The sequence below is a fragment of the Anoplopoma fimbria genome, chromosome 16, assembly GCF_027596085.1.
Source record: "Anoplopoma fimbria isolate UVic2021 breed Golden Eagle Sablefish chromosome 16, Afim_UVic_2022, whole genome shotgun sequence".
Classification (NCBI taxonomy): domain Eukaryota; kingdom Metazoa; phylum Chordata; class Actinopteri; order Perciformes; family Anoplopomatidae; genus Anoplopoma; species Anoplopoma fimbria.
Window position 1 is genome coordinate 12,894,968 of NC_072464.1, and position 10,798 is coordinate 12,905,765.

At 39.8% G+C, this 10,798-nt stretch overlaps 1 protein-coding gene across 2 annotated transcripts in view; it reads right to left on the bottom strand.

The window, feature by feature from the left end:
- Positions 1-10,423, bottom strand: part of rapgef4a (Rap guanine nucleotide exchange factor 4a) — a 33,483-nt gene extending 23,060 nt beyond the window's left edge. The window contains exons 1-4 of one of the 2 annotated variants that reach the window (XM_054614745.1): positions 10,356-10,423; positions 6,643-6,785; positions 6,441-6,529; positions 5,767-5,913 (exon numbers count right to left, since the gene is read on the bottom strand). In XM_054614745.1, coding sequence (XP_054470720.1) covers positions 5,767-5,913; positions 6,441-6,529; positions 6,643-6,785; positions 10,356-10,423 — 447 coding nt within the window. Of the gene's footprint in view, positions 1-4,322; positions 4,410-5,766; positions 5,914-6,440; positions 6,530-6,642; positions 6,786-10,355 lie in introns of those variants that run through there. The other variant, XM_054614746.1, reaches the window with a different exon arrangement.
- Between the last annotated feature and the right edge of the window lie 375 nt (positions 10,424-10,798).

A 10,798-nucleotide genomic window follows, 5' to 3' on the forward strand; every position in this document is an offset into this window, starting at 1 on the left:
ATCCTCCATTGGCAAAATAATGACCAACACTACTCCGTCTCTGATTGGCTAGTACTTGTTGCCTTTGTTTGTTGGATGGGTTAGGTTTAGGCCTGGGTGAGTGTAGGGTTAGGGTTAGGGTTAGAGGAGAGAGACTGGTTAGGGTTAAGGTAGGAATATCAGGCGTTATCAGCTATGACCGCAGCATGAGCGCGGTGAAGAGTACGTCCATGAGCTGTGGCACGCTCACATGCAAGAAGATGCACTGTAAAGTCACGTGCAGCCGGCTTGGGTTTGTCAAGAAAGCACTGAGAAGCTCGGATTACAAAACACACAGAGGGTGAGTGACTTCATTCTCTGCTCAGATAGACATTACTCAACTATATCTTTACATAGGAAATCATTATTTGCACATTAATGCTCTGAATGTTGAACAGACATTCAGGCATGAATTGCCATCAAATTGATTTTCAGTCAAGAGATAAAGACCGGGAATGGATGTAACTTTTAAAAAAAAGGAGAGATCGGGCTGAGCAGGTGTGGATGTGTGTCACTAACTCACCATGTCAAATCTGATTCCCTGTCACTTTACCCTCCCTATTGAATAAACAGACCATAACAGGTTAGCTGCCACACTTTTAGTAAAACCATGTGATGGGAAATTATGTCTTATTTTGGATGTGACATCATGGTCACCCTGAATTTGATGGAATACAAGTTTGTATTGAACAGGGACAAATTTAAGACAAAGCAATTTCCTAAAATCTATTTTAGATGTCAATATGATGGACTGAGTCACTCGAGAAAGAACATATTTAATTTTCCATCTTAAATCCCAATGCCAGCAACAAATTTGATTTGACGTTTGAAATAGATTCACTGTTTTATTTGTTTGACGTCAGTTAAGTCAGCTCCTCCATGCAATGGTTTAACTTGAAAATCAAGAACAAATAAGCAAAATGAAAAAAATATTGGTCCCATGTGAAAAACGCATAAACGAGGCGATGATATGGTAGATGACAGCTGAGAGAAATCTAGTGTGTGTGCCAGCTGAATGATTATAGCACAGCATTGTTCTTTTCACTGGACACAATATTCTGCACTACAGAAATAGGTTGCGTTTTGTGGGTTTACAGTTGCTGTAACTCTTAACTTTCATCCTAAATCTTTCTATCTCGTTGATCTAATTTCATCTAAATCATAAAGCCTTACATAAATCCAGTAAAAGCCGTTAAAACAAAAATTCCTACTTTGTGGATTGAATAAAGAAGCAAAAATTGAGCTGATAACAAAAAATCTGCATGGCTGGTTGTGGGGGTTTTTTTTTTCTAGGTTGGAGTTCATTACATCATCTTTTGATGATGTAATGACTCTGTGAGCAGAGATAAGGGAATAAAACAGAAATGGGTTGATATAATCTTCCTGCCTCTCCTGTGCAGATATCCGCTGTGCACTTTGAGTGACTTCGCCCTGGATGTGGCGTACAACTTGGATACTGAACTACCAAAGGATCCATGTGGCCTTGTTTTTCCAACCCTTCTCCACCCAATCCTCAGACACCAGAGGGCACGCTGCGTCCCTGCCACTTCCTGTTCATCAGCCTTCTCCACTGGCTGCTCACCAGGTGGCTTCTATGGACTGATGACACACCAATCCCACCCACCCATTCTCTCTGTTCAGCACCCAACAGACACGCTCGGAGCATAAGCATGCCTGCATAATACATACAGCCAAAAGCACCTACACACAATGTTACTCAAAGCATGTGCAATGCTTATCAAACTGTCCTCCTAAGATGTGTAATTTGTCACATCTAATCGAATATATCAGAGTTTCCAGGCCACAGGCAGGCTGACGTGACTGTACGAGGGCTGTCTTATGACCCTTCAAACAAAAATCACAACCGTGTTGTTTCAATCACAGTGCCCATCGGAAGCAGGAAACAAAGGGAAGAGCAAATTGATGATCAGGCCGAGCTTCGGTCAGCGTGCCCGAGCGTGCTGAGCTCGGCTCATGTCTGCTCTGTTAAACAAACAGCACGCGGCTGCTCGTTCCCAGCGGTTGTAGCAGTCAGCAGCATAAGACAATAAATGTACGAGTTGCATGCATGAGCGGCACACATAGACACTAATTCATGCATTTGCTATACACTACTGTCAGACGCAAGCAACATGGAAACAAACATTAATACATAACCTAAAATGCATGGAACAATTAAACATTTTAGGAAAAAGAAAGAGACAGATATACACTGAATAATGGACTTGGACAGGGATGAATAAATAGTATTATCTATTGGTTTATTAGGGCAATGCCGTGCTCCGTCTGGCATAGTTTTGTAAGAGTACTCGGCCACAGGAGGACAGATCTGTGTGGGAGGAGGAGGAGGTGTGTGACTTTGTTTCAGAGTTTCCTCCTGGCATCAATAAATGGAGGGTTTCTCTGTTCACCCTGGTGTTCAGGGCTGTAAGCAATAAAAATACTGATCTCATGCAGCTCAAGGGTTTCCATGCACCATAAAATGTATTTCAACTTTAATAAAGCCACTGTGATGTAAATGGACTTCATTTATTTTAACAGCCAAGAAGACATCCAGGGAAGTTGGAGATGGTTTTGCCCCACAGTGCATCAGGACTGGCAAATAAAGTCTGAAGTCTGCTTCCATCAGTAACAACGATACTACATAAGCAATTGTACTGCATTGGGGCAGTGCTGGGAGGAATGAATGAGCACCAGTGCCAGGTAGAATAAGTTGATGAAACTGTTGTCCCAACAAGAAATTGTAAAATACCGGGAGCTAAACTAAAGATTACGTGTCAACAAGCTGATTATGTGAATGTTAACTCGATAGCCCTTCAGTCACAGATTGGCATTCTTGCAAGGCAAAGCCAGCTCAGCACATCTAACAACAAAAGATCCATGTATTGATGCTGATTCTGTACATGGTAAATTGTTTTGGGGTGAAGTACATCTAGAAACATTACTGAGTACAGAGTGGATATCTCATTTGGAGAACCTGTAGTGGAACTGAAACAAACATCAACAAGTTTTAAGACTCTGCTTGGAATAATAATTTCTGATATGTTGGGTTTTTTTACCAAAAGGTTTAATTATCATCTTCAAATCAGTGTTGTAGTCAAGACAACCTGAACTAAGACCAAGTCATGATCAAGACCAAAGGCTATCGACACAAAGTCAAGACCAACCAGTGCAGGTCCCACACTGAATGACACGTGACACTAAAATGTGCAACATGCAACTAGGCACTCCTCAAAGTGATCTGAAAGATCCAGATTCTGATTAAAACACCACAGAAAACAAATGAATATCCCTTTTCATTCACCTCTGTACTATATATGGGTGTATGTATAAGTGTACCATGATAAGTTGCTTAATAAGATAATCAAAAACCACTGAAGAGGTTAATTGTTCTATGTGTATTTACAGTAATGATGTTAATAAATAAATCATCACTGGCTCATATACAAGTTGTGATGTCCCAAATTTTTTTGTTTAACTCAGATTTAAGTAGAGCAGAGAGAACGTTTTCCGCCTCCGCAGATGAATGAGTCAAATTTCTGCACAGTGAAGGTCAAACATCCAAGTGAAGTAGCAAGAATCAAAACACATTTCTGAAAAGATGAGAGCTTTAAAATAATACTATAGGTGAATAAAAATAACAAGAATATAATTCTCCAACATTTGTCCCTTAAGAGCTAGAAAAGATTATATAAGATTTACCCAATGGATTGAACCAAATTGTTTAAAAAATATACTACATTATGCCTTATCCCTGCAGATCCCAGAGTTGTAGTCATTGTCAGATCTCAAAAGTTTAATAGATGTAACCATTTATTAAGTTCATGCTTGCCATGGGTCCAAATTAAAAGTATCACACACTATCAGGGCGGTTGTGGCACTTTGTCAGTCATATTAAGGAGATAGACACACATGCAGCAGACACAGATTTCCTAATTTGCTCTGTATATTTTGGTTTTACACAATATGCAAACTGTTACTTTCCTTAAATTAAAAAAAATCTGAAAATAGCCCGGTCGGTATTCCTTGTTATTAAATATGTTGGTATATGAGGGTTAAACCAACATATAATTAACAAAACTCCAGCTTCACTTGAAATGTGTGATATTAAGTAGACATTTGCTTCTTCATAACTAGATTACAGACATAACAACATGTTGCCCGAACTACGTCCAATCGCAGTCACTTCACAATGGGTCGATACATCACAAAACAACCAAGACCAAGGAGATCTTATCTTAAGGACAAGATATGACAATGTGGGCGCCAGAATCAGAAGCCATAAAATCTCATCTGAAACACACCTTACTGAAGAGGTCGTCTGAGGGCAGAGGTGGAACGTGTAGCCTAGTAGTACTTCCACGTTAAGGATCCGGTCACTCTGCTGCTGGCCAGTACGCTGACACAGACACACAGCCCATAATCTACCAGCCCCTTATGCCCTGCGGTCCCAGAGGAAATGGGCTGTCTCTCTCAGTAAACCAGCCCATTGCAGCGGCTCCAGCAAAGGGGGAGCTGAGAGAGAAGAGGGGCCTCTACGCAGCATGACATCAAACAACTAACATGAAGGAGATGTAGGGATGGGTGGTGCATGGGGACCAATTATAAACAATAATGTTTCTCTTAAGCATCTTGTTACAATCATTCTAATAACATGAATTTCAGGTTAGTCCTGACACAGGGAGATATACTTCCATACTGTTATGGCAGGTTATCTGAATAGTTGGTCTGTGTTATGCTTGCGTTGAGTGACTGAATTAGTGCACACAATAAAGAAACACACCAGTAAACAAAGAATCATAATTAATATTTTTCTTTTCAGCACTGCACTTCCATCTAGTGGTCAGACACTGTAAACCTTCTATTCCCTGATAGACCATTTATGTTGTGGAGTGCTCACACACAAACTTGGGAGCGAAAAGCTTACAGTATACGTAAAATAATAAATTAAATAAATTCACAATAACAACCTTCACGAATCCACAAGATTATTTGCCAATAGTCCACCTACACTTTGGCTTGCGCTTATGCCAATTCATCACAGTTTTCAAATTTGAACATTTCAATTGCAACAAGAACAAACAAAACAGGTGGCTGGCTTGCAGCAGCCCCCTCAGCTAGGTCAGAAATTAAAGGATGAATCAACAGAGATGTAAGCTGCCAATGAAAAAAAGAGTAACATTTTTTACTAAAAATATGTAAAAACAACTGCATTTACCTGTTGATGGGTGATTCTACATATAGAATTACCGTGCATTATAGCCTCATAATCAGGCTGAATTTTGTTTTCACCTCGTTTAATTAATTGCTAAAATAAAAAAAGTTTAATTCCAGAAAATGTAGTTAAATGCATTCTTGTCATTTTTGTTTTAAGAAATGTGAATACTTTATGTAATGTCTCCAACTTTTGTCCTGGGAAAATGAAGTCAGACTAAAGAAAATGACAAACGTTTCCTGTATTTCAGAACCTACTGCCGAAATAGTCTGTAAACTATGTCCTGTCGTTTGTTTTGCTGTCCATCAGTGTTTAGGGTTTTGTGTGTCTTTATGCAACTTGGCTGCAAAATAATTTCCCTATAAGAGACATTAAAGATACTTTGAACATATATTTTGCTAGGAGCTCTTTCAGATCTCTTGATACAAGCATCGACCTTGAGTTAATCTCGGAGATGTGTCACGAGCTGCCATGTAGCCGGAGACTGTTTGCAGTATGATTCAAGTACAGATGGAGCAGACAGAGGTACTCACCTCCCACAGAGACCTGAACTCCCTCTGCTCAATGCGTAGGAGCTCACTGAATTCCCGTGTGACAATAGTGGCGTGCCGGGGGGTGTTATCCAAGATCGACTCCCCAAATGCCGTGCCAGTGCCAAGCGTGCATATAGTAACAGCATCCTGTAACAGAAAAAGAGAGGGTGCTTTACATGGACCATTCCTCTATAAGGATACAAAAATCCAGCCAGACAAAGAAGCTCTAAAATGCTAATGCAGTGTCCTAATCCTCCTTGATGAGTGGCCCTGTTTTTAGGCACTCGAGGAGCACTGATCAGATCACTTTCAACATCTACAGGCAATCACCTGAACACTTGTGTTCGATAGATTGACGCTCTCCAATCTGCAGAGAAATTACTCCAATCAGCAACCAAACAAACTGACTGAGGGCCATGGAGATGCAGTATTAAAAACTAATCAGTAATGTTCCCTAATGTAATGAGAAAAATGTTCTTTAGAGCCTACGCTCCAAACAAGCTGGAGGTTGGATGTAAATTCTTCTGCATGTGTTTGAATTTCAAGTGCAATTTAACTGACAAAATCTTGTCAAATCTTCACAGAAAGATTGTAAATTCTAGAACATAATGCAGATTTAATCCCATTTTTTTTAAATTAGCACATCAAATTATCATTCATTTAATCAGTCGTACCTGATAACTTGATGTCTCTGAAACTTTGACGTCCAGTGAACCAGAAAGGACGGCATACCAGCTGGTGCCGATGTCTCCTTGGCGATACACTAAAAAACAGAACAGTTTTAAAAAATCAACATGTTTTTAAAAAAGGAAAAATTACTTTATTTTGTTGCTGGCTATACAATTTGACCCTTTCAGAGTTTGTGTTTCGACCTACAGGTGATGCCTTTTTCCAAGCACTCATAGAATCCACACAGGCAAATCTGCTGCAGCAAACTGGGGTGGAATCTTTCGAAGGCCTTCACGTTTTTCAGACGTGCCAGGATTATGTCAACATCTTCTCCAGAGCGCTCTGCTGGTCTGGAGAAATAAAAAGAAAAGGGCCCATGTACAGGTAATGGTAACAATAAATTGACATAAGGCACCTAAATAGGCTGCAGAGCTTGAACTGGCATAAGTACATCATGGCCTGCATTCTGAAAACACCTGAAGCTCTGCAGGAAAGATGTGACACCAGTTTATCCCCGAGGAACACTGTCCTTTGGTTTCCTGTTACAGCTCTTATGTCATAACTTAACTTGCACAACAGCAGCACCCCGGACAGAAGGTCAGAATTCACAACAGCACTTTGTTGTAGTCATCATGAACATAGACACCAAACAAGACTACAGTTAATCAAGAAACACATGTAGAATGGTACCAACATTGTTTTTACTGTTACAATTTATGTCACGCCTTATCGTCAAATATGAAATGATGACCAGTCTAATCGCCAAAGACTAACATGCCTCTTCAACTTTTCCTATTTTGTGCAGGATACAACATAGATATATATCATAACATTCTAGATCCTTAATCAAAGTTTACATTGAAAATCTTGCAAAGAAGCTGTTTTTTTTTTATTATTGGTTTACATGTTACAAAAAACTTGTGTTTTGGACAATGCTGATGTTGTCTCCGTGGGTAAACTCCACTAATATTTAATATGCTAACGCAGACCACCATCAATCTTCAGCTTCCTTACACCAAATGGCTTACTTACAAGGTTCCAAGGAACCTGAGCCGAGGGGAAAATCCTTCTCCTATTGTGCTCACTTGATTCGGAATAATCTGCAGACCACACTATATTTTGATTATAGAGTCCCCTTGGAAAAATGTAAAGCCATGTTGAAAGTCCATGTATCTGAGAAATGCAATTACTTCGTTTGAGCTGCATTTAGTCTCTTACTTGTATGTGTTTCCTGTCTGTTGTGTTTTATTTGTATTGAAACTCTGACTAGTGTGCTGTCTTCGCAAAGTCTCCCTCCTATATAAAAGGTTGAGTAAAAATAAAGATCATAATAGGTAATTCTGCAGGGTTTTAGGTTCGTCAAAAGTTTTGTTTCAGTTTCCACAGTAAATTGCTTACATTATAAGTCTAGATTTCCCTATGAAAAGTCGCACAGAGCTTTTCACATGTTTTTGAAAGCAAGCTGCTCACTGACCATTTGTTTCAAGCAGATAATGCCAAAAGAGACAATTTACATAAGGATGGAATTGCTTAAAGTGCCTCTATAAAATATTGTTCATTGCATTAAGCTTGAACAATGTGAATGACCTACATTTTGGCAGAATATGCTGATCAGGGTCATATCATCACAGATCAGTGTGTGTTTAATCCATCTCACTCCTCTCTTGCCTGTATCACACGGCCCCAAATTTGTTAGACTAAATCTGGAGCCTCTGATGTAACATGTGGGTGGTTGTACTGTAGCTTATATCACCTTTAAATCCATATCCATCCTTTCAAAAATGAAACTAAACAGTATCAATAATTCAGGAAGGGAAACAATTGCTTTCTTCCCCGCTGCAACAATCCTCTGACTTAATGTAGCTCTGAAAATGATTTATTGAACTACATTATCAGTACAATAATACAGCTATCACCAGGCTTAGACCGTGTATTTTCTGGCAGCCTTTCAACTCACAGTAGTCACATTAAAGTATCTCTTTACTACACTCATCGTGATTGGACTGAATAATCACACCTGAGCCTACCCTGCATTATTTCAGCACTGCGTACTTTGTCAAACACGCTACACAGGGAGGACAACAAGGCAACAGAGAGATGTGTGGGAGCACAAGTTTTTAAAGCTGAGGCGTCTATTTGGAAACCAGCCAAGATAACAAAAATAAGGTTTCAAGAGGTGCTGATTTAGTGTCCACCTGAGGACAGAATGTTTTCCTCACAGGTCAGTTTCTTGCAGTATGAACACTACAAGCGATGATAAAACCTATACTGTGTCTAATTCACAGTTCAGTCACAGAGCATGAGGCTTCAAAGAGTACAGAGCTGCTCTGCATTAAACTGTGAAAACACAAACAATTTAAGTGACATCTTTGGTTTTTTGCACTAAATACTGTGAAAAAAGTCCAATGAGTTTTTAGAAGGAGTGAGGAAGCACATTGAAACATTTGTGTTTATAACCTGACTTGCATTTCAAAATGAACACAGAACCATAACGTGAAGCATACATGTTACAGGTATGTGCTCGGAAAACGTGAGTCATACAAGAACTGTGTGATCTGAACGACACAGGTGGCTTCTAGGACTAACCAGAGGACATTACTGTGTAAACACGTCTGGCACACTGCGTCACTTCGCTGTTTATAGCCGATGCACTTTGGACCTTTTCTTTGTCAGAGCCCCTCTTCATTTACACCTGAGCCATGAGTCCAATATCCCTGCCCATTTGGCTCCTAAAGCTCTTGTGTTCACTTTCAACTATTTTGAGTCTGAGAGTGTGAATTCAAGGTGTAAATCGATGCACAAGGAATAGCTGTCAGAAATCCCCACAATGGAATTAACAAATTAAAGTGCATTTGCTGTAGATGGTGGACATGTGTGTTACAGTTGTGCAACAGTGCACCTGTCAGTGATGCAAAATGATGGTGACTCACAAATATCTGAAAGACTTTTCAGTATTTATAGCTTTTAAAATGAGGTGTTGTCATTGGACAAGACCCTTGCAGCTGCTTGGTGGTTTAATAGCTCCTCTGGCAGGTGTTCCTGCAGTGGTATCACCTGCTGGGCAAGTGCTCTGCAGTGATTTGGGGCAGAATGTAAAGCTGAGGCACCTCAAAATAACATACTTATTCATGATCAGAGCTATCCACATGGTGTATCAAATATTCTAATGGCTTATTGACGGTATATATTATCTCACGACTAATCTTGTTTTATTAAAACACACAAATATGAAGGGCCATCATGCTGAATTGTATTATATTATATTATATTATATTATATTATATTATATTATATTATATTATACATAATGTACCAAATATTCAGGTAGTCCAGGATTTGTGCATTGAGCAAATGCATCATTCTGGCTCATGTTTTCCTTTTTACAGAGAGCATAATGCCAAGGGAGCTTTTTTTTTTTACATGTATTTTTTAAACTTTAACCTGCTCTTGTTAATCCATAGAGCACACTGCGTGCATACCGTTTTTGGGTATGTACCATCATGATATTTGGACATTAAAAATACATTTAAGTGAGGAGCTTAAACCGTTTTCTACAGTCAGTGATTAAAGTAGTCATATTTTAACAGCATATCAAACGCCTGTCTACAATTGATTGTCTTTTACTTTGACCAGAGGTACAGTTGCTTGCGTTGTTTGAAGCCCAAATGAGCGCGTGTCCCGATATGAACGCAGTAACCGTATGTTTGCTACACCTGGCGCGCTCGAGGATGCCCTAATTAAAACTCCTGAGCATCAGTTCTTAATTCCGTTGGGAAATTAAAACTCCAGAGCCGGCAATGTTTCAATTCAGCTACAAAAAAAAACCCCAACGCACAGCTGAACATGGCGTTATAGTTCCATCAATAGTGGCTATCACAGTGGCCTAAAATGAGTTGCAGCGACGTGATATAAATAAATACCTTTTATCCAGACAAATAATCCACTCGCCAGATTCCGACGAATGTGAAGAAGTGTGCGCTGCTACCATCTTGAGATCCTGCTGCTGCTGCTGCTGCTGCTGTTGCGGAGGTGGAGGAGGTGGAGGAGGTGGAGAGGGCTGGACCACAACACTTCATCTGCCTTCACTCATCCCTCTGCTGACAGTCGATGCTGCTGCTGATCAGTGCTTACCTGACCAGCACCAACAGGACACACACACATGAGGGTTCATCTGAAATGAGTGTGAAGCCAGTAAAAGCAGTGATTTAATGATGCTCAGTTTGGTTTTTTACTGAGAAAACGTGACTCATTTTGCAGATTTGAAATACAACAATAAATCATGCGTTCATTGAAGTTGTTCAGATTTTGTTTAGAGAGGTGTGTATTTCACTTCAGGGTCCTATTGGAGGCTTAAGCTTGTGAT